This window comes from Nyctereutes procyonoides, unplaced genomic scaffold (assembly GCF_905146905.1).
Source record: "Nyctereutes procyonoides isolate TBG_1078 unplaced genomic scaffold, NYPRO_anot_genome, whole genome shotgun sequence".
Lineage (NCBI taxonomy): Eukaryota > Metazoa > Chordata > Mammalia > Carnivora > Canidae > Nyctereutes > Nyctereutes procyonoides.
Genome location: NW_026575122.1, coordinates 7813928 through 7837588, shown reverse-complemented (window position 1 = coordinate 7837588; position 23661 = coordinate 7813928). Strand labels below are relative to the sequence as shown.

The following is a 23661-nucleotide window of genomic DNA, read 5'->3' as shown; positions in this document are numbered from 1 at the left end:
AAGTCAACGAGCTGTAGAATCAACAAAGGCCAAAAAGCAGTTTTAGTAATAATGAGAGTTGGAGAGATTGAACAATAAGGGGATGTGCTCAGAGAGGGACATTTCTGAATTAAGTCTTGAATATAAAGTAGTTCCAATCGGGAGTAGCCTCATGTCAGTGGGTAACAGAGATATAGGCAAGAATTAGAGCTTTATTTTAGGTGTTAAAATGTTGCTGAGGAACACTTCTTAAGAAGATAGCTCTAGCATTTTTAGCCATTTGTGGTAGCAGTGGTCCATTTGGCTATATCTTTGGCCTGAGCTCATAGTAGTTGTTTCATGTCATGGATGACATCTGAGATTTTGGGCAGAGGTGATTTATATGGTTGAAAAATGAAATTTTACTGATAATTTGAAAGTTTTAATGTTTCATGGAACATTAATATCTCTTACCATTATATGCATGCCTATATGTGCTTAAGTTGAAATTGAATTTTGTCAAAACTAACCTATGAATTTGGAGGAATTTACACTAAACTCTTTAATATTCTGTGTTGACTTTAAAAGAAAAATCTTGTCCTTATTTAACTTTAGAATTTCCACTCTCCCCCCTCAAAATAAAGAATGCAGCTAGATTTTTTTTTCATGGCCATAGTGGGTACTATGATTAAGCGCTGATGTCTGAAAACCTAACTGATGCTAAATATGTTAATTTTATTTATGACACTTTGGACACCCAACCTTAGTACGGTCTTCCTTCTCCTCATTTTAAGGTATTTCTAGAAATTAGTTAGAACTATAAGCATTTGCTTATGACCTAGTTATTTTGAGTGTGTCCCAGCTTATTATTTCAATTTTAATATTTTGTTTTGGAAACAGTTGACCTTTAAATTCTAGAAATAATTTTTATATGTTATTAAATCATATTTTAAGAATTGTCCACAGTAACAGACTTTTTACCAATGGAACTAAGTTTGTAGCAATAAGTAGTATTTCTCTGGGAACTTTAAATGTATAAACTAGAAATTTTGACTAGAGAATTAAAAGTGGGTCAAAGAAGCTCAGAAATATCACCATGCATCACTGCTTTTTTATGCTTTGTATAAATAAGAAATAGTGTCTGTGTAAGTGTTTCTTTACATTTGATTCCTTAGTGATTTCATTTTACTTTTCTGAAACGTTAGAGAATGAAATTAAAATAGTTTGGATTTGTTTTCTTCTGTTCATTTTACTCCATTTTTTCAGTTTTTAAAGATCAGATTATAAAATAATTTATCATTCTGATGCATAAATCATCAATTGAGACTAAGTACTCTTGTCAATGTGCTTTTTCTTAAATCTATTTCCAGTAGTAACTAGAGCTTATTTTTTCTTGAATATACTGACAAGATTACTAGTATTTGTTATGCCTTGTCTCATGAAAAACACAGGTTTAGAGTAACATATGCTTAAGAAACAGCAGGGTAAGTTGCGTTAGATACACTTAAGCAGTAGTAGTTGCCATTGCAATTTTCAACCAAAAATTTTAATGGTACTTTTAAATGAACTGCAAGTCTTAAGAAATATGGTTTATTTATGGTCTGCATCTATTACATATTGATGAGTTATAACCTTTTTACTTGTGGATCATTGATTTTCTAACTTTTCCTCTTTGTCCAGTGATATTGGGATTGGTCAGTCTCAAGATGACAGTATAGTGGGATTAAGACAGACGAAGCACATCCCAACTGCACTGCCCGTCAGTGGAACCTTGTCATCCAGTAATCCTGATTTATTACAGTCACATCATCGCATTCTGGACTTCAGTACTACTCCTGGTGAGCACCACCCATGCCATTTTTGTTTTCTCATAGTAATCTATTTTCTGTTTCTTCTGATGTAATGGTAATGCTTGTATGCTCTTGGTTTGGCATGGAATATGTCAAATGCAGAAAGCCAGAATGAACCCTAAGTCTGACACAATTGTAATCAGTTCTTTTTTATTCTTTAGACTAGTTTGGTATGGTCGTGGGCAAATTAATCTCTCTGAACTTGTCTTCTCTTTCATAAAATGAAGATGACACATACCGTGCAGATTATTATTAGGTCATATTAGAGTAAAAGGAATATTTTAGGTTAGCTTAATGGGATTTTTTTTTTAAAGATTTTATTTATTCATTCACAAGAGACACAGGAGGAGAGAGGCAGAGACACAGGCAGAGCGAGAAAGAAGCAGGCTCCATGGAGGGAGCCCGGTGTGGGACTCGATCCTGGGTCTCCAGGATCAGGCCCTAAGCTGAAGGCAGATGCTCCACCACTGAGCCACCCAGGCGTCCCAGTGGGATTTTCAGTATTAGAAAGACAAACTTTAGATTCACATTTTTCATTTGTTGCTAACAACCCGACAATCTTTTTTTTTTTTTTTCTGGATGTGTTAAAACCTGACGATCTTATTGCTGCTGTTGTATACTATTGTGTTTATATTTGTGGACCAGTTATCTACAGGGAAAAATGTGTTCATATAGTAAATCAGTATGTTGTCTGCCAGAATCTTTTTTTTTTAGATTTAAATTCAGTTAATTAACATATAATGTATTACTGGTTTCAGAGGCAGGGGTCAGTGATTCATCAATCTTATATAATACCCAGTGCTCAGTACATCCCGTGCCCTCCTTAGTACAATAGTCCATTGTACGGATAGACCACATCTTCTTACCCATCATCTGTAGATGGACATCTGGGCTCTTTCCAGAGTCTGGCTATTGTGGACACTGCTGTTGTGAACATTGGGGTACAGGTGTCCCTTCTGATCACTACATTTGTATCTTTGGGATAAATACCCAGTAGTGACTTCTAGAATCTTTAAAGAAGTATTATAATAAGGGAGAGATGCAAGTTCAGCGTTATCTTTTCTGAGGAGGCTTTTCAGATACTTACTTAATTATATTACCATTCACTAAAATCCTTTTTATTAACATACGGCTTTTTCCCCCCCCAGACTTGCCAGATCAAGTGTTAAGGGTTTTTAAGGCTGATCAGCAAAGCCGATACATCATGATCAGTAAGGACACCACAGCGAAGGAAGTAGTCATTCAGGCCATCAGGGAGTTTGCTGTGACTGCCACCCCGGATCAATATTCGCTGTGCGAGGTCTCGGTCACACCTGAGGGTGTCATCAAACAAAGACGGCTTCCAGATCAGCTTTCCAAACTTGCTGATAGAATACAACTGAGTGGAAGGTATACAATATCTATTCTATTGTTTCTTTAACTTCTCTTCAAACTCACACCAAAGTCTAAGAGATAAATACTTTGAAAGGGTTTTGAAATGAATTAAGCAAACTAGAAAGAAGTATATTCACATTCTCTGAGAATTGCTGTATCAAAGTAAATTTAGCCAGCAGCTTGTTGACCCTCACGAGGATCTCTTAAGAACCTTTTGCAAAGCAGGGCATTGTGCCCTCCATGTTGTTATGGCCTGTCAGGGCACAGGGAGTCACTTCTTAGACTTGCCCTTTAGGACACTGGCCCCCAGAACAGCACTGGGTGCCTAATGTAAAGCCACAGAGTTAAGCCTGATGCTCTTCTTGTATATGTGCATTCACAAACACATTTTTCAATAACATTCTAGTGTCAATTGCCTCTGCCTGCCTTACTTTCCTAGAGCTTCATTTGTTAGATGAAGATATATATTACCACGTGGTTAGCTAATGGTGTCTATTATTGTGCAGTACACGATGAAAAATACCTCACTCAAGGACTAAACTTTGAGTTGCTTCAGAGCTTTGTCTCCTGCTGCATGATTGCATATATCATGTATTACTTGCAAGAAAACATTGTACCTGGTTTTGTGAGCCTCTTGAATATTAATTTCCTTGATATGTGTAATTTGTATCCTCACACCACAGATTAGTGAAAATTAAAAGTTTTGGCTCTTATTTAGTAACCAGATTCTACACTGATGGAGTATTAGGTAGTTCTATAAATCAAATTTTTTTTTTCTTTCTTGCCAGATGGGGTGTTTTATCGTACTTGACTTTTCCATAATGTATGTCTAAATCTGATTTAATTCATTCAAAACTTCACTTTTCTTGCTATCAACTATAACTTTCATGCTTTTCTTCACTACTGCTTTATTTCCAACCCTGACACTAGCAGATAGTGTTGTTTCAGGAGATCATTTTTTCTCATGACCAGTTGAATGTACACTAATATATATATATCTGTAACCATGATGGAGCTCTACAGATCTCCACTGAGGTGCAGATTCATGACTCACATTCAAGAAAATTATAGATGAATACATGTCATGGGCTTTATGAGTAATGAAAACTGGGAATGTTACATCTGTGAATGTGAAGGACTCAAGGTATGTGTTTCCTGTCCTGGTTGCTTTGGTGAAATATGCAAAAGGCCAGTTTGGCAGGACTCCCACTGCGTTCATTCTGTTTCTATCTTTATGGAATTTGGCCTAGGAAAACCATCTGTCTACAAACCAACCTCCCCCCCCCCAAAAAAAAAAAAAAAAAACACAAGGCAAACACACCTGGATTCGATTTTCAACAAGTTATTGACAAAGAGAAAGGAGTATTAATAAGTTCTCGTCTCTGTCACTGAAATTAACTGTCATTAATTTTGGGAGTCTCTATTTCCTCATCTGATAATAATACCTGCCCCACTTACTTGTAAGGTTTTTGTGAAAATCAGGTATTTAATATTAAAAAATCTGTTTTAGGATTGTTGTACTCACAGGATCAAATAGAGGGGAACAGCTTATAGGTTTCTTTGGTATTTAAATAAATAGGTAAACTTGGATTAATCCAATTTGGACCCATCAATAGTCACAGATTCTCTCTGGGAAAATAGGGTGATGACCTGTGTCTGATCTCTCTCGTTGCCTTCCTTAGAGCCTATTTTTTTATTTATTTAAAAAATATTTTATTTAAATTTGCCAACATATAGAATAACACCCAGTGTTCATCTTACCATGTGCCTTCCTTAGTGTCCATCACCTAGTTACCCCATCACCCCACCCACTTCCCCTTCTGCAACTCTTTGTTTCCCAGAATCAGGAGTCTCTCATGGTTTGTCTTCCTCTCTAATTTTTCCCCACTTGGTTTCCCTCACTTCCCTTATGGTCCCTTTCATTATTTCTTATGGTCCACATATGAGTGAAACCATATGATAATTGTCTTTCTCCAACTGACTTCACTCAGCATAACACCCTCTAGTTCCATCCACGTCAAAGTAAATAGTAGGTATTCATCCTTTCTGATGGCTGAGTGATATTCCACAGTATACATATACATCTTTTTTGTCCATTCGTCTGTCGAAGGACACCGAGGCTCCTCCCACAGTTTGGCTGTTGTGGACATTGCTGCTGTGAACATTGGGGTGCAGGTGTCCCAGCGTTTCACTGCATCTCTATCTTTGGAGTAGATCCCCAGCAGTGCAATTGCTGGGTCGTAGGGTAGAATCCTATTTTCTTATTTAAACTGAAATATGAAATTTAGCTCTTTTCTGTCACTTTTTAGCAAAAACAGATAATCTAGAAAGCAGGGAAGGACAGGAGAAAAATGCATTACAACTGGTACAAGTGAAATGCCGTGTGATTGGTTAGCTTCCATGAGCGGCCTCTGGCTAGGTGATCCTGTGCGCTGGTGACGAGGCCCAGCTACCTTCTCTGTCCTTAGAAGAATTCTTGCATCATCCAACTGAGCGTTCTTGTCAATGTTATTTCCAAAAAGGATGATGTTCTCAAGTAATGTCATGAGATTGCTGCTTATTAGGCTTTGAATTCTGTGTTCTGCAGGTACTACTTGAAAAACAACATGGAGACAGAAACTCTTTGTTCAGATGAAGACGCTCAGGAGCTGCTGAGGGAGAGTCAAATCTCCCTGTTGCAACTCAGTACTGTTGAAGTTGCCACACAGCTCTCTATGCGAAACTTTGAACTCTTCCGTAACATTGAACCCACCGAATATATAGATGATTTATTTAAACTCAAATCCAAAACCAGCTGTGCCAACCTGAAGAAATTTGAAGAAGTAATTAACCAAGAAACATTTTGGGTAGCATCTGAAATTCTGAGAGAGACAAACCAGCTGAAGAGGATGAAGATCATTAAGCATTTCATCAAGATAGCACTGCACTGCAGGGAATGCAAGAATTTTAACTCCATGTTTGCAATCATCAGGTAAGAACATATGATCTCCTGGGATTGAGTCCCCACATTGGGTGCCCTGCTGAGCAGGGAGCCTGCTTCTCCCCCGCCCCTGCCCCCACCTCCCTGCTCGTGCTTTCTCTCTCTCTCAAGTATGTAAATAAAACCTTATAGACATGATAAATTGTCATTTATCATATATATCTAAATATATGTATATATCTCTCTACATATAAATCCAGGAACATCATATAATTTGTGTAAGTGTAGTAGGTTTTTTTTTTAAGATTTTACTTATTCATGAGAGACAAAGAGAAAGAGGCAGAGACATAGATGGAGGGAGAAGCAGGCTCCGCGCACGTTGCCCGATGTGGGACTCCATCCCCAGACCAGATCACACCCTGAGCCGAGGGCAGACGCTCAACCACTGAGCCCCCCAGGCATCCCAGTGTAGTGGTTTTTAATTGAATCATATTGAACCATTCTTTTCCTCTAAATCCAATCATTCTTAATTTTAAATCTCCTGTAAACTACATTTAGAGCCCAGAAAAGCTATATTCATTATTTTTTTAATTTCTGTGACTTTGAACAACTTATTGAAATTTCTCTGAACATCAGTTTATTTCTCTGTAAAATAACTATGCCTCAAAGAGTGATCGAATAGATTAAATGGTATTATGTATATGGAGTTCTATCAGCTAGCACAAAGCAGATGTCCAGTAAATGTTCATTTTCTTCCCCTTTAAGTACTTAGATTGAGGCTGGAAAAAAATATAAACTGAAACTATTAGGAATATTGATATTCATGGTGATTATTAGTCATTTTCTCTCACTAGGAGTTTGATCATACTCATTATGACTTTTATTTTATTACTACAAGATAGTTGGTTAGTCTGTTTTATCAAATGCCTGCTATGTGCCAAGTGCTTCTCTATGTATGGAGACAAAGCTGCAAAACAAAATGCTACCCTTATGATACTTCACATTCTAGTTGTTTGGTTCATAATAAACCCAGACTAGAAAGGTATAAAGGGAAGAAGAGTAATAACCCTTGGCCCTGACCCTGCTTCTATCTTCAATTCTCATTACCCAGAATTATTAATATTTCTTATGAATCCTGTGAATTGATATGCAGCATAAACACAGAGTTATGTGTTACTAAATATGCTGTTTTACTTTCTTCATTGATGATAATGAGTAACTTGACTTTATGTCACTTTTCTTTTTTGTCCTTTCAGTGGCCTAAACTTGGCACCAGTGGCAAGACTACGGACCACCTGGGAAAAACTTCCCAATAAATATGAAAAGCTGTTTCAAGATCTCCAGGACCTGTTTGATCCTTCCAGAAACATGGCAAAATATCGCAATGTCCTCAATAGTCAAAACCTGCAGCCTCCCATAATCCCCCTATTCCCAGTTATCAAGAAGGATCTCACATTCCTTCATGAAGGTAAGTATAAAATAGATTTCTCTGTCTTTACTTGTGGAAACACAGAATAAATGAGTGTGATGTGATCCCCTTTTCCTTCTTTGCCAATTATAGGAAATGACTCAAAAGTCGATGGGTTAGTCAATTTTGAGAAGCTAAGGATGATCGCAAAAGAAATTCGTCATGTTGGCCGAATGGCTTCAGTTAACATGGACCCTGCCCTCATGTTCAGAACTCGGTGAGTGTGTCAACTTCAGTAGAACATGTGGGCTTAGAGAAGTGTGGGTTTACAGCTTCCTAATAAATGAGAAACTTTTGAATATTTATATTTGTAGCACAGTAGAAATTTTAGTAGGTCATGCTGAGAATCCCCATTGAGCTCTAATTTGAAGTAAATATCTTATTCTGCATCAGGTATACTTTTGACTGTCAGTAAAAACAGCTTGTCCTGCAGAAATTTTTCACTTGGCATGGGGCAGAACTATTCCTTATTTGTCAGAACACTGATTTGTGGAGCTAAAACTCATAACTGATAGTGTGAACCAAAATATGCAAAGAACCCAAACAATATTGTCTCAATATCTATACAATGGATTAGTTGTCAGTATAGTCAAAAATGATTAATCTAGTGAAGGAGAGGAGTTTTTAGAATAAAAAATTTAAATATGTCTGTCTTTTGAGCTAGAAGAATATTGCCAGTAAAGTTGCGTGTACGAGGTGATTATATAGTTTAATGTTTGTGAGCTTCTAGTACTGCTTATCCAGAAGTCTAGTCCTTTCTTTCTGAGCTTGTGATCTTTCTGTCTCTCTCTCTACACCCATGCTTCAATCTCCATGGCTCTCACTTACAGGAAGAAGAAGTGGAGGAGTTTGGGGTAAGTGGTGGAGACCTTGCAAACCCACACACAATTCTTATTCTGCTCATTGCATTGTTTCCTTACCTACTATATTTTCTGATGCTTTGCATTTTTTCTTAACCCTCTTGCTCTAGCAGAATTTCAGTTGGCAAACTGACTTCAAGTTTAATCTGTTGGGGCTTTTGCTTTTGAGGTCATGATCCATGACAGCCGTGAAATGACTGATGATTGTTCTGGGGAACTGGCCAGGCATACTTTGGAACTTTCAAAAAGATTTTATTTTAATATAATTTGTGTGCTTTGAAATGGAGAAAGCCTAATGCGGAGTTAGGGGAGGAAGAATGTTAAAAGGAAAAACTGTGCAATATAAATATTATCGCACAGATACTTAACATAATATAAAAAGTGCCCCTACGTGTTAAAACTAAATTTTTTATAGCTCAACTAACTACTGTTTTCATCCTATAAACCAATACTTTTTAAACATAATTCTTAACAATTCATGTGCTAGTTCTGTATATATATGTTTACACATTTGCATGATTTTATTAACAGATTGACCCATATTACTTTAAACATGCATTACATTTAACTCAAGGAATAAGGAAATGATTGTGAACAGTGTAGCTAATTTTATTTAAATGTATTTAAAGCATCCTCTTTAAGAGAAGTAAATTTAATGTAAATCTCAATGATTTTAACTGTGTATTGCATGAGCTTTTTATATATAATCATTGTTATTTGCTGGCTTCTCTGAAAGAACTGCCTTGAACGCTCTATAGATAAGAAAAGCAGAATTTCCTAGTTCGACTAGTAGCAGCAGGTGCCAAACATATATATATGTTTGTATGTATGTGTGTATAATTCTTTTTTAACTTGAAAAAATTAATCTATATTAGTCTATATTTCTCTGTAACAGTTTACTTACCAGAATGAGGCATGTGGTCTTTTGAACATAAAATACCTATGTAAGTCTTGTTATGTTTCAGATAGCTAACACAATCCCATGCTAGAGTGAGCTGCATATCTACCTTTTCATCTTCCAGGTCTCTCAGCCAGGGTAGTACAAATGCAACAGTGCTAGACGTTGCTCAGACAGGTGGTCATAAAAAGCGGGTACGTCGTAGTTCCTTTCTCAATGCCAAAAAGCTTTATGAAGATGCCCAAATGGCTCGAAAAGTGAAGCAGTACCTGTCCAATTTGGAGCTAGAAATGGATGAGGAGAGTCTTCAGACATTATCACTGCAGTGTGAGCCAGCAACCAACACATGTGAGTTTTTCCTTTAAGTGGCTACGAATCTGACTGGAATGCAGATTGGTTTCCTGGGCAGTGCCATACATGGGCCGTGACAAATAGGGCTCAGTAGCGTGGTCAGTAGCATCCTGGGGACATACTGGCCTTTCCCCTGAATGCTACTGTCAATTCCGTGCAGTACTGTCCTTGTGTCCAGCTAGGTTAGTGTGGAGAGAATGATGCCAGAAACTTACGGTGCCTGCCATCTTGGTTGTATCCCCTTTTTGTCATAAAAGATACTTCCAGATTGACGGGTAACCTGAGAGGGGGGAGGAGCCGACCTTCTCAGAGGGACCTGTCCCTAGGTGTGCTGGCTGCCTTTTTACGCGCTCAGCCTGGACAGCACCCAGCAGTAAGTTCACCTACCGCATAAGCAGCAATCCTGCTACACGGCAAACCACAACTCATCCTAGTGTGTAGCTTCCAGCCTTTAAAAATCTGTCCAGGCTAGAAGTGGGGGCAGTTTTCTGTTCACTTGGATCTGCATTCGTGTAAGGTAGAGGCATTTTCCACCTAGGACACTTTTGGGTCTTTTATGGGCAGGTTTGAAGATACTTTTTATAGACTTTAAGTGTAAGATGATTTGAGAAGATTCAAGTTATTAGATTTTCCCAGGACACTATGAAAACACTGTGTGTCATGGTGAAGAGTTTGTTCTCTGGAGTCAGACTGGTTTGAATTCAAATTCTGTTTGTTCCTCAAAATAGCAGTGTCATCACCCCAGGCAAGTTAACTGAGCTGCCTAACCCTTAGCTTCTTTGTGTGTACAATGGAGGAAGTAGATCTGTCATTGAGTTGGTTTTTCAAATATTATTATACGTACAGCATTTCCTGATCATGCTAAATTGGTTTGCCTTCTGTATGCCATGGAATTATATACTCAGTATAATATTCAAGCAGTATTGGTTACTAATAGCTAACATAGACCATTCTACCCATTAGAGAGAGAATTTGATAGTAAAAAGATGATTAATACCACTTATTAACTAAAAACTAAGCTCATATATGTCAAGGAATTTTGGACTCCATTTTGAAAAGTGATTCCTAACAATCTTCCTGTTGTAGCTTTTATCATTTACTTGTGCTTTTTATATACATATAACGTGTGAACTCTCCATATTTTTCTACTTTTATTTTAATGTGGTAGTATTGGATGGTGTAATCATCATTTAAGAGCTAGTTTCATAAAGTAAATATCTTTGTCCTGTCATGCCTTTGTGGTCTGTAGGTGAGTTCTTACCCACTCCCATTTCTGTTTTTATACAGGCGATAGGAAAAAAGATAAGATAAACATTTTTAGTGTTCTAAAGTGCAGAAACTCTTATATATAGTTACTAACCTCTGAAATTTCTTGTTGTTTTCAAATCAAACGATTAACAGTGCCTAAGAATCCTGGTGACAAAAAGCCTGTCAAGTCTGAGACGTCCCCAGTGGCTCCAAGGGCAGGGTCACAACAGAAAGCACAAGCCCAGCCGCCGCCCCCGCAGCCACAGCCCCAACATAAGATCAACCAAGGCCTGCAGGTTCCTGCTGTATCCCTTTATCCTTCACGAAAGAAAGTACCTGTAAAGGATCTCCCACCTTTTGGTAGGTGATTAAAATCATATCCACCCCCCACCCCCCACCCCGCTTTGAGACTATCCAGTGTTATGGTTTTCAAATTAGGAAAAAATCCTTATCTTAAATAACTCTAATATACTTGAGTCACTCTCTCATGTTGCCTCCTAATAAAACGTTAATGTTCAGTAAGTGAAACTTAACTCTTGCCAGTGGAAGGGACTGTTTATGTTATAGAGTCTCTCATTTAATCTTGCTCTTTGTCATGGTGGTGGGGAAGTGTAAAATGGGAAAATTTTGCTTTTATTAATTTTTTAATGAGTACAGATGTTACTTTGTTCATATACATTATTTACACCAGTTTGGCCTCATGATCAAGGAATTGTTAGAATTTAGGTAGAATATTTTTAAGTGAAATGATTTGTCTGGAAGTGAATCCTTATTTTTGAATCATTGATTCTTGTAACTTGAGGGGGAAATATAGTTACTTCCTGAATGTTAAGGAGCCAAATCATGCTTCATCTTTCCCACTAAAATCTATCTGCAAGTTTAGTTTCTTTATATAAATGGGACAGCAAAATTATATTTCATAAAATGTGTCAGTTCTTTTTTATACATGTATGTGAAAGGAAACAATAAAAGGGAAGAAATTGAAGAAAAAAACTTACAGAGTTTTCTTAGATAAAATTGGTACTTGGGCACCGATGGAGTTCCTGCCCAGTTACAACCTGTACATGAGGAGGGCAAGAGTCTTAGAGTAGGTCCTTCATACTCTATCTTTGGCCCTTTCTTCCTCATCAGCAAGTATGCCGTTTGTGGAGAGTGACAGCAGAATGCCTTTACTTGCCATTTTCCCCTTTGATATATCTGTATTGCTCTCCCTATCACAAATAAGCTGAGTTACATACTTATTTGTCCACTATCATATTGATATTTATATATTACTAAATCCCCCCCTGCAACCTGACTTCTATCTTCTCTTTTACATGGAACTTCTTATAAGGAAGTTTATCAGTCTTTCGTTTAGTTAAATGTAGCCTATTAGCCAGATATGTAGGTGTGCCTGAGTATAAAGCACTTTTTGAATCTGTGTATAATGCTGGCCTCAGAATTCTTCCCCAAATCCAAACTATTTATTCATATAGCTGTAGTGTAACTAACATTTTCATGCATCTTTGTTATATTAGCATCTATACATGTAAGTAAAATATTGCTTTAAAAGTGGTCTTTAGGGACGCTTGGGTGGCTTAATGGTTGAGCATCTGCCTTCGCCTCAGGGCATGATCCCGAGGTCCTGGAATCGAGTCCTGCATTGGGCGCCTTGCGAGGAGCCCGCTTCTCCCTCCACCTGTGTCTCTGCCTCTCTCTCTCTCTCTCTCTCTCTCTCTCTCACTCATGAATAAATAGATAAATAAAATCTTAAAAATAAATAAAAGTGGTCTTTAAAAAATTGTATTAAAACAAGATCAAATGCTTACATGAAGTAAAATGAAGGATTAAATCTTTGTTAAATTTTACTGCCTCCTTCTTAAAGGATTCTGCTAAGTCTATTTAAGCTAGCATTGGTTGAGATCGTGTCAGGGTATCATGCCTTTCCAAGAATCTCTTTTTTGTTTAAAGTAAGGCAATTGAGAATGTCTCATAGGAATAATAGAGGCTTTGTAAAATACTTTAATGTGACCGCCTCATTTCTAAAAATAATTTTTTGGGGGAAAAACACCTTATAGTGGTATATGTAATCCTTTTCCTTCTACCCTCACCTTACTTGATCCTACACTTGGCACTGGATCACTCCCTTCTGAAAATCATCTCTCTTGATTTCTGTGACATAGGGCACTGCCTTCTCTTATCTACTTATTTGATCAAATATTAACTGTATGGAATTCCTAAGAATGCTTTTATTAACTTTTCCTGCTACTTCTGTTTAGCTCTTGGCTTGTTTGTTTTCTCCCGTCATTCCCACTTCTCCTGAGCTCATATATCCAACACTACCAAAACACCCGTTGTGAGTTCACCAAAGTACTTAAACTTGAATTCTAATAATAAATATTCTTACCTGTATCACTTTCACCCTAAATTCTAATATTTTCAAATTGTGTTTATTCTTCATAGTTTAACATATTGTTGAATAAAGATGGTGATTACTTTAAGATGTAGAAGCTGAAGTAAAATACCAAGAACAGTCCACTTCTAGTACTCCAGCAGATAGCAATCAGAAACCTCATTACAGGTGTCGTGTGCCTTCTGTAAGCTTTCTGTGTATACCATGATGAGTACAAAGACTGCTGAGATTATGAATGTAATATTAAATTTTACAAAAAGGCTTTAGTTATTGATGTTATTTCTTTTTAGTCTTGAAAGTACATACTTCTTTCTTTTATAGGCATAAACTCTCCACAAGCTTTAAAGAAAATTCTTTCTTTGTCTGAAGAAGGAAGTCTGGAGCGTCATAAAAAACAAGCAGAAGATACTATATCAAATGCATCCTCACAGCTTTCTTCTCCTCCCACTTCTCCACAAAGTTCTCCAAGGAAAGGTAGAACTTAAATTACTTACTGTTTTCCTTTATAGTAACCTAGAACATTTCCAGTACAGTCAATTTCAGTTATATAGTACATCATTTTTGATATTAGAGTCACTTAAAATGATCTGCTATATAATGCCCAAGGGATTTTCTTCCCTTCAGTTTATGAATTTGGAAGGATTTTGGTATTTTTCTTAATGTTATACTTCTAGCAAGTAATGTTAAACTATATAAGGCCTTTTAAAACATACATTTAAGATTTTTATTGATTGTAAGTACAGAAATAATTCTTTTTATATAAGAATAATTATAGAGTTAGAGGGCTTTAAACACATAAAGAAAAACTAGTATCTTCCTGATTTATTTTTTCATTGTATTAACACGGGTCTTGATTATCTTTTTTTGTCACTATTTTGTCTTATTTTAAAAGAGACTAAATTCTAGGCAAACTCTCTCTTATGTGGATGCTTTCTGAGATTACAGTAACTGACTTTTTGTTGCATAAGCCCCTGAGTTACTTTCTCCTCCTCCCCTGTAAGTGAATGGGGGGAAGCCAGTCATTTTTCTCTGGAGGAAGGCCAAAAAGAGGAACAAATTGTTAGATATCACTGACATAACAAATACCTTTTCAGCTTTGCTTTTTAGATATTTCAGACATCTGTGCATTTTGTGTGGGTATCAGTCTCTACTGTCCTTGTTAAATGGATACATCTAAATTCTTTTCTCATCCTGTTGTTAGGTGGCAGTGGCAATCAGCTGAGATCTTTTGGCTCCGGGCAGTTGGACTTAACCAGTTCCTCCTCTTCTCTTGGAAGTGAGAACAGTAACAAGAATAACAATGCACCACGGACCTATGGGATAGGTGGGGTTAATAGAACCAAAAACGGGGTGGGCAAGAGAGGACCTTTCTCATTATTAGCTAAGGAAAATGGGAGATATCCTCTAAATGTCAGGCGCTCCATCTGAGTGATTATTTTTTCTAGAGATGTTTTTTTTTTTTAGCAGACTGTTCAGCGAAGGCTTTAAATCTTGTCTGTCAGAACTTCCAGTGTGGTTTATAAAAAGGCTTCTCATAGATGAACACATTCAATCTTATCAAGACCTGTGCAACCTTTAAAAAATAAATCAGGAATTAACAAGTTACTGAAAAGATGGGGCAGTACTATTTAGAGAAAAAATTAGCAACATTTAGGTGTTCTAGATTTACTTTTTTAATTAGGTAAGTGGCACTGAAAAATTTATACTGCATACATATTAATCATATGAAACCAGTATTTTAAGGTATCATGAGATCTATAGTAATGTTTTTTAAAAAATGAGTACTGAGAAAGAAGATCTGAATTTTTTTCACTAAAAATATTAAGGCATGTGTCTCTTCCTTTGTGACTTTCAAAACTATTTTTAGCAACAAAGGAGAGTTAAGGGTCCTTTGGGCCAAAAAATGTCCTTTAGGATATCCATTTAGACATCGTGATGGTTTGGGAGAAAATGGAGATTTTGCACATCATATCCTTCAAAACAGTTGGCTTTTATTATATTATTAACATTGAAAAACCAAATGGCAAAAATCCAAAAAGGTCTTCTTCAGATATTATTCTTATATGTCCCATTAAAATTGTAACACAGATACTTCCAGTTGAATTTCTGTATACCATAAAGTTTGAAAAACTTCATCGAAGGTTACTGACTTCGCAGTTTGAAAAAAAAATACTTTTAAAGTTGATCATAGTTATTCTTCAGTTTCTTTTATATAGACTAATAGGAGTGTAATTTATACTTAACAGGAGCTAAGAATAGTCCAGTAGTGCCCTGATTTCTGCAGGCTCACATTGTTGCTGCAGGCAACATTTCCTGGCTCACATAACACTTTCTTTTTTTCCTCCTTGATCTTTCATTAAGCATGTTAAATTTCATTCGAGTAAAAGTTTACTGTATCTTAGTCACCTGGTCTTTACAAGTAAAATGGTTTTTTCCCCCACTTCAATGGTGCTATCTTTGGCCTACATTTTGGTTTTGCTTCTATTTGGTAGATTTCAGTTTTATGTCATGAACCTACAGTGTCTGATTAATATGGTTGTATTTCCCGTGCAGGCTACACCTTGGCTCCCAGTGGTACTGTGGATAATTTTTCAGATTCTGGTCACAGTGAAATTTCTTCACGATCCAGTATTGTCAGCAATTCTTCCTTTGACTCCGTGCCAGTCTCGCTGCATGAGGAGAGGCGGCAGAGGCATTCCGTCAGCATCGTGGAAACAAACCTCAGCGTGGGCAGGATGGAAAGGCGGACTATGATGGAACCAGATCAGTACAGCTTAGGGTAGGCAGCTTTTCTTTAGGTTCTTTACATCGCTTCTTCCATCCTTTACTCCCGATGCATATTTCTTTCTTTTTTTTTTTTTTTTTACAATAATGCCTAAGAAATGCTCTCCCATCCCAGTTCTAATTTCTGTAATTTCAAGATTATTAAATGCCATGATATTTTTGTTGTACACACTGCTTCTTAAGTTAGGTTTATTCTTTATTGGAAGACAGCTGTTCTGTGCTAAAGGCAGAGGGTGACTTTAGGATGTATCCCAGATCCTTTGTAGGAGCTACCTTCCTGAAATCAGATTATGTTGAGCCATCCTTTAATCTTAGAAGGGAAGTGTTCCTTTATTTCCAGCAAGTTGTTGTTTTCCCTCCGTATTTATTTTTTGGTAACGATAAGGGAGCAAACTGGCAGACCTGGCTGCGAGAATGCAGTTCAGTGGCGCTTTCATTCTCTTCCTGGGATGGACAGAAGCCACCTTTCTGGGGAGAACAACAAGTATTTTGGGTTTACATCCTAGGTTTGTTAGTTAACAGTCTTGCACCCTTTTTTCCTTTTCACTTCTTTCAATCACTTAGGTCCTATGCACCAATGGCTGAGAGTCGAGGCTTATATGCTACAGCTACGGTCATTTCTTCTCCAAGCACAGAGGAACTTTCCCAAGATCAGGGGGATCGGGCTTCACTCGATGCTGCCGACAGTGGCCGTGGGAGCTGGACGTCGTGCTCAAGCGGTTCACATGATAATATACAGACCATCCAGCACCAGAGAAGCTGGGAAACACTTCCATTTGGGCATACTCACTTTGACTATTCAGGGGATCCTGCAGGTTTATGGGCCTCAAGCAGCCATATGGACCAAATAATGTTTTCCGATCACAGCACAAAGTATAACAGGCAAAATCAAAGTAGAGAGAGTCTTGAACAAGCTCAGTCCCGGGCAAGCTGGGCATCTTCCACAGGGTACTGGGGAGAAGACTCAGAAGGTGACACAGGCACAATCAAGCGAAGGGGTGGAAAAGATGTTTCCATTGAAGCTGAAAGCAGTAGCGTGACCTCTGTGACCACAGAAGAAACCAAACCTGTTCCCATGCCTGCCCACATGGCTGTGACATCGAGCACTGCAAAGGGACTTATTGGTAAGCTGATTAGAAAACTTTGTCAAATCTAACCTGTTTCAGAAGTAAGATTATGTCTTCATGGTTCCTTTTCTCTTTTTGTCCCATCCATTGTTGTGTAGGGCTTCCAAATTAGCAGTGTGTAACATCCAGTAGATTTTTAGCAGTCAAGATCAGCAGATTATCATTATGGATGTTCTCTTATTCTTTAAGCTAAAATTATCAGAAACGATGCCAATTCTTTCTAAAGGAAGAATTTTCATTTAATTGGAACTGGTTTAAATGTTTTATTATACTTTGTAAAACTTTGCACTTTATGTCTATACATCTTCCATTGACTTTTGTTATGCAGACAAATTGGGCGCTAAACAAATTCTCTCTGCACACTGTAGAACAAGGGAGAAGGTACTAGGAGATAACATAAAGCACCAAAGCATAGATGCCTGGGAATCTGGCAGATTGGGGTTTGAATCCCCGTTTGTCACTTTACTGGCTTTATGATATTGGACAAGGTACTAAACTTTGCCTGTTTCTTCCTCCATAAAATGAGTCAATAATTTCCTCTAAGATAGCTGATGTGGGGATTAGAGGAAATCTATGGAAGGCACTTAGGACAGTGTCTAGATAGGAATTCATAAGTACATGAAAGATGCTGTTGCTCTGCAGCTGCTGTTTCTGTTGTGAAGTCTCCCCGTGTTCCCCTAATCCTATCAGGTTGTAGTTTCTATGGCATATTCAACCTCTACATAATTGAAGTGTAGGAATACAATACAGGATACAGAGTGAGAAACTCTAGAGTGTAATCATTACCGACATCACTTTTATTAGTAGGGAAATTATAGTTATTTTGCCATATAAACAGTCATGGATGAATAACAATACCTCTTCTTGGGTTGTGATTTTTAAAGCACTTTTTTTTTTAAAGCAAATACTCAGTATTTTTACTGCAAAGAAAAGAATGATTTTCAATCCTAATGATTCTGTGAAGTTCAAAAAAATAAAACTTTAGTTTTACTTGCCTTTACAGATCTCGTGTTCTAGGTCATGAACATTAACAAAAGGATTTTTAAGAGAAATACATGCTGTATAGAGTTTTTTAATTCGCATCATTTTTTTTTGGGGGGGGTACTACTTTTTCCAAATTTAATTCTGTTTTTCCAAAGTGAGGTCCAAAACCTGAAAGTGATCTAATAACTGATTCTCTGACAAGGATAATGCTGGGTAAATGCCCAGCAAAGATGGACTAGCCTACCTTGACCTTGGGGCAGGGAGAGAAGGAAGAAAGGAAACTTTCATCAGGCACTAGAAATGTCCCAGGCATAGTACTTTTTCTCTTAGCTTCATCCTTGCAGTAAACCTTATTACTATTTTATAGTCTAACAGATTGCTTATTACTAAGTTCTCTCGCCAATTATTTTACCACATAGAAATAACCATCATGAATATTTGGTCCAGTTAACATCCATTCCCCTGCCTACAGTATCCCCCACTACCATCTCATACCGCACAAAATCACATTTGTGATTACACTGTGTTTGCAGTCTGAATAATTGTATAATTTATTATAAACATTTGTGGCGTGAAATATTCTTCCAGAAACTTTCTAATGGTGGTGCATTGTCTTTAGTGCGGAAGGAGGGCAGGTATCGAGAACCTCCCCCCACCCCTCCAGGCTACATTGGAATCCCCATCACTGACTTTCCCGAAGGACATTCCCATCCAGCCAGGAAGCCTCCAGACTACAATGTGGCACTTCAGAGATCTCGGATGGTCGCCCGACCCACTGACACAGCCGGGCCTTCGCCCATACAGCAGCCGCACGGGCATCCGGCGAGCGGAAGGCCGGTGAACAAACCACAGTGGCATAAACCCAATGAGTGTGACCCGCGCCTCGCCCCCTATCAGTCTCAAGGGTTTTCCACCGAGGAGGATGGTATATATGCATTCTTAAAACCGTAAAGCTAGCTGTGTTCACTTATGGGGCCTACTGTAAGCTTTCCAAGGCATTTGTTTTCTTAATACCGTGGTCAGCTGTGTCTTTAGCCATATACTACGGGAAGAAAATATTCAGAGGTCCAAATTTAGGGTTAAAGCTTTCGTATGTTTGAGTTTTTTTGTTTCTAAATGGCTTAAGAAATACCAAAGATTGGGACGCATGGGTGGCTCAGTGGTTGAGCATCTGCCTTTGACTCAGGACCTGATCCCAGGGTCTGGGATCGAGTCCCACACCAGGCTCCTTGCAGGGAGCCTGCTTCTTTCTCTGCCTATGTCTCTGCCTCTCTCTCTCTCTGTCTCTCATGAATAAATAAATAAAATCTTAAAAAAAAAAAAAAAAGAAGAAATACCAAAGATTGCAGAGGAGAGCACTTGTAATAAAGTGTGTACATGACTAGATTTCTTTACTAATTGTCAGTTTTCTGTGAAAATGTTAAATTTGGACTTTTAATAAGTTCAAATGAAAGTCTCATAAAGAAATATACTTCTCTAACTTTTTTGCCTTCTTCCTATAAATCTACCTGGCTGTGCTGAAGAAGGACAAAGATCATTCCATCCCCTAATTTTTTTTAAGTTTTGCTTTTTGTATAATGATTATTTGCATAACAAGTTAAACACAAAAAGTGAAAATTCTAATCCTGCCACTTGCAGATAACCACTATTTACATTTTGTTATATATCCTTCTAGATACATGCTGCTATAATTTATAATTTTCAATAAATTTTTCAATGAATAAACAGTTTCTATTTTTATATTGTGTATATATAAAGATATGCACCATATGTATTTTTTTAAAACTCTTATCAAATCATTTCTTAGGTGAGTTATACTAAAAATAATAGCTATGGTATTTTTATTTAACCTATATTCAATGTGTTCTCTCTTGCACAAGAAACAACCCGCTTACTGATTTTTTTTTCCTTTCTTTCCTTCCTGGTTATGTTTACAGAAGATGAACAAGTATCTGCTGTTTGAGGCACAGGCTTTTTCTGGATCCAGAGTTAGCCACCTTTAAAAGGAGAGCACAAGAAGACGTCCCTAGCAGCGGAGCCTTGGAACTCACATTCTGAGGCTGGTGGACCAGTTTGCCTCCTTCCCTGCCTTAAAAGCAGCATGGGGCTTCTTCTCCCCTTCTTCCTTTCCCCTTTGCATGTGAAATACTGTGAAGAAATTGCCCTGGCACTTTTCAGACTTTGTTGCTTGAAATGCACAGTGCAGCAATCTTCGAGCTCCCACTGTTGCTGCCTGCCACATCACACAGTATCATTCCCAATTCCAAGATCATCACAACAAGATGATTCACTCTGGCTGCACTTCTCGATGCCTGGAAGGATTTTTTTAAATCTTCCTTTTAGATTTCAATCCAGTCCTAGCACTTGGTCTCATTGGGATAATGAGAAAAGCTAGCCATTGAACTACTTGGGGCCTTTAACCCATCAAGGAAGACAAAAACAGTGAAATCCTTTGAGTACAGTGCTTTGTCCACTTGTTTACAATGTCCTTTTTTTTTTTTTTTTTTAAGAAATGAATTTAAAGATTGTGTTCAGAGAGTAAATGTTATATCCATTTAATGATTACAGTATTATTTTGAACCTGTAAGTAGGGTTGCCAGCCTGGGTTTCTAAAAAACCAAATATGCCGGACAGGGTGTGGTCACACCAAGAGGAGGGAAGACCTGGCTTGTGACCCTGTCTTCCTGTGTCCTTCTGGCCTCGCCCGTGAAGTGCCCTATCCTGGAAGTATAAGATGTTAGCCAATTACTTAGATACCAAGACCCCTCATCCACTCCTTCCCCAGTGGGTGGGGTTCTTCCGTAAAACTGTTTGCACATGGCCAGGGGAGGGAAATGGGACTCTTGTGTCCCGTGTCTGAGCCTTATGGAGTGCAGGATGGTGTCATTTGAGGGCGTGTCCTGCTCCATTGAGATGGATGGCAAACCCCATTTTTTTAAGTTATGTTTCTTTGATTTTTGTTAAATTAGTTTTAGGGATTTTTTTTTTTTTTCTGTTGTTTGTTCTTAAAGAAAAATGTTTGTAACTGGATAGCATTGCAGTGAAAGCAGCTTGGGATATTGGAGCTAATGCCAGCTGTTAATACTGCTCTTTCAAGACAGCCTCCCTTTATTGAATTGGCAGTAGGGAAAAAAAAACAAGCCTTTAACGTGATAAAAGAACAAAAGATCAAAAACCTGATTAGACATGCCAGCCTTTGCAAGGTGGGTTAGTCACCGAAGACTAACCTGTAAGTGGCTTTATGGACGCTGCAGATAGAGAAGGCCTACGTGTAGCAACCACCTGCTCACAGCTGCTATTAACCCTATAATGACTGAAATGACCCCTCCACTCTATTTTTGTGTTGTTTTTGCACAGACTCCGGAAAAGTGAAGGCTGCCAATCCGAGTAGTACTCAAATGTGAGGAACTGCTGGTCTTGGATTTTTTTTCCATTAAATTCAGCTGATCATATTGATCAGTAAATAAACGTAAATAGCTTCAAATTTTAAAAGTCAAATTGCAGTGTTTTTTCACTGTATCAAACGATGTCAGTGCTTTATTTAATAAATCTCTTCTGTATCATGGCATTTGTCTACTTGCTTATATATTACATTGTCAATTATGCATTTGTAATTTTACATGTAATATGCATTATTTGCCAGTTTTCTTATATAGGCTATGGACCTCATGTGCAGATAGAAAGACAGAAATCTAGCTCTACCACAAGTTGCACAAATGTTATCTAAGCATTAAGTAATCGTAGAACATAGGACTGCTAATCTCAGTTCGCTCTGTGATGTCAAGTGCAGAATGTACAATTAACTGGTGATTTCCTCATACTTTTGATACTACTTGTACCTGTATGTCTTTTAGAAAGACATTGGTGGAGTCTGTATCCCTTTTGTATTTTTAATACAATAATTGTACATATTGGTTATATTTTTGTTGAAGATGGTAGAAATGTACTATGTTTATGCTTCTACATCCAGTTTGTATAAGCTGGAGAATAAATAAATATAACATAAAGCGTTGTCTATATCCTTAATGAATCGTGCATGCTTTTTATTATCGAGGTGTAATAGGGCTCTGGGGTCTCATTGCAAGAGCAAGTCCTCAGGAGGCCAAAGAGATTTAGCCTAGTTAGCCTAAAAACTGACCAATGGCCTATTCTTTTAGGTAGCTTTCTGTGGATTCAGAGAAATTAATGTCACAAACCAAACCATGTTCAGAATGCAGTGTTTCTTGAGATTCAGTGAAAAATAATGATGATGATCGCTAAATATTTACATAACATTTGTTTCTTCTCAACGCTTTTCCAGGAAAGATCTCTGTGGGGCATAATATTTTAATTCCCAGTATTAAGATACAGAGCCTCAGAGAACTTAAACTGTCATTCAAGATCATGACCACTAAGTTAAAGGTACAATTTAGATAATGATTTAAGACTTCTAATGAGTACATAAAATAGCATTGTTGTGTCTTTAGAGTTCTATTGTTTGGTAAATCTGAATGACATTTCAGTCTATCAGAAGGGTATTTTACTTAAAAAGGCAAAAATCAGTTAAACAGCAGCAACCCACTTAAGGACATTCTATAATCCAGGGCTCATTTCTTATCCTTAAGCAGGTATAAATAAAAGTATCCACCACCCACTGGGAAGCTTCAGAAGTTGGAGTGGAAGCATATGGGAGCACATGCGCAAAATGTGAGAAAGTCCAAAAAGGAGTCAGAAGTTTAGTCCCGGTACTAATGTGGCCACTGGCCAAACTTAAGAACACTCTTATCAAAACAATAACCCTGTGCTTTACTTAATGCAAAGCTCTATTTAAACTTGTCATTCAAAAAGCTTAATTCTCTCAAATCTGGTTCAAAAAAAGAAATAACCTGATGTTAATAAGCTCTTCAGAACTTTTTGTGTTCTGCTAAAGTATAGGAAAAAAATCAGCCACTATGTGCCCATTAATTAACACTTTTGTGTTTTAGATTACCCTTAAGTAGCCAAAGACTTGTCTCTGCTTCATGACTTCAAGGTGCAATCAATTGTAGTGAGAGAATTAAGTCTATTTCACGTTAATAACAGAATTTGGCCAACTTTTAGGAACATCGTAGAAAGTGCTTTGTTGGCAAACATTTGGTATTTTATTCTCTAAACAAAAAAGCCACACAGACCCAGGTCTGTTTCCATAGATCCTCAGCTTAAATCCACTTTCCTCTATTGGGACATGTGGAGTTTATGCTCATCTACGCTTTAATATATTTTATCTCCAGTTCACTGATCATATCTCCCCAAATGTTCCTGAATGAAGCAAGCTTCTGAGAATGTCTGTAGCAAGAACACCTTTTAGGTCTGTGTACTAATGTATTAATGTGTTATTGCACTCCTGTTTTTGTCAAAAAGAGGACGCTGAGTCCTTGATTCCATGATCTAATTCTCTTAAAAACCGCTTACTCAAGGAAAAGTGAATC

The 23661-nt window shown here is 37.5% G+C and overlaps 1 protein-coding gene across 10 annotated transcripts in view; it reads left to right on the top strand.

Moving 5' to 3' along the window:
• The window catches only part of RAPGEF2 (Rap guanine nucleotide exchange factor 2), a 241234-nt gene extending 218994 nt beyond the window's left edge, over positions 1–22240 (top strand). For 4 of the 10 annotated variants that reach the window (XM_055336312.1, XM_055336311.1, XM_055336316.1 and 1 more), the window contains 14 exons: positions 1639–1796; positions 2957–3197; positions 5770–6153; positions 7359–7570; positions 7664–7787; positions 8401–8424; positions 9453–9676; positions 11081–11287; positions 13641–13793; positions 14521–14643; positions 15873–16098; positions 16668–17227; positions 18834–19139; positions 20152–22240. In XM_055336312.1, coding sequence (XP_055192287.1) covers positions 1639–1796; positions 2957–3197; positions 5770–6153; positions 7359–7570; positions 7664–7787; positions 8401–8424; positions 9453–9676; positions 11081–11287; positions 13641–13793; positions 14521–14643; positions 15873–16098; positions 16668–17227; positions 18834–19139; positions 20152–20177 — 2968 coding nt within the window. In that variant the 3' untranslated portion in view covers positions 20178–22240. The remainder of the gene's footprint in view (positions 1–1638; positions 1797–2956; positions 3198–5769; positions 6154–7358; positions 7571–7663; positions 7788–8400; positions 8425–9452; positions 9677–11080; positions 11288–13640; positions 13794–14520; positions 14644–15872; positions 16099–16667; positions 17228–18833; positions 19140–20151) is intronic. The other 6 variants (XM_055336318.1, XM_055336317.1, XM_055336321.1 and 3 more) reach the window with 3 other exon arrangements.
• The last annotated feature ends 1421 nt before the right edge of the window (positions 22241–23661 follow it).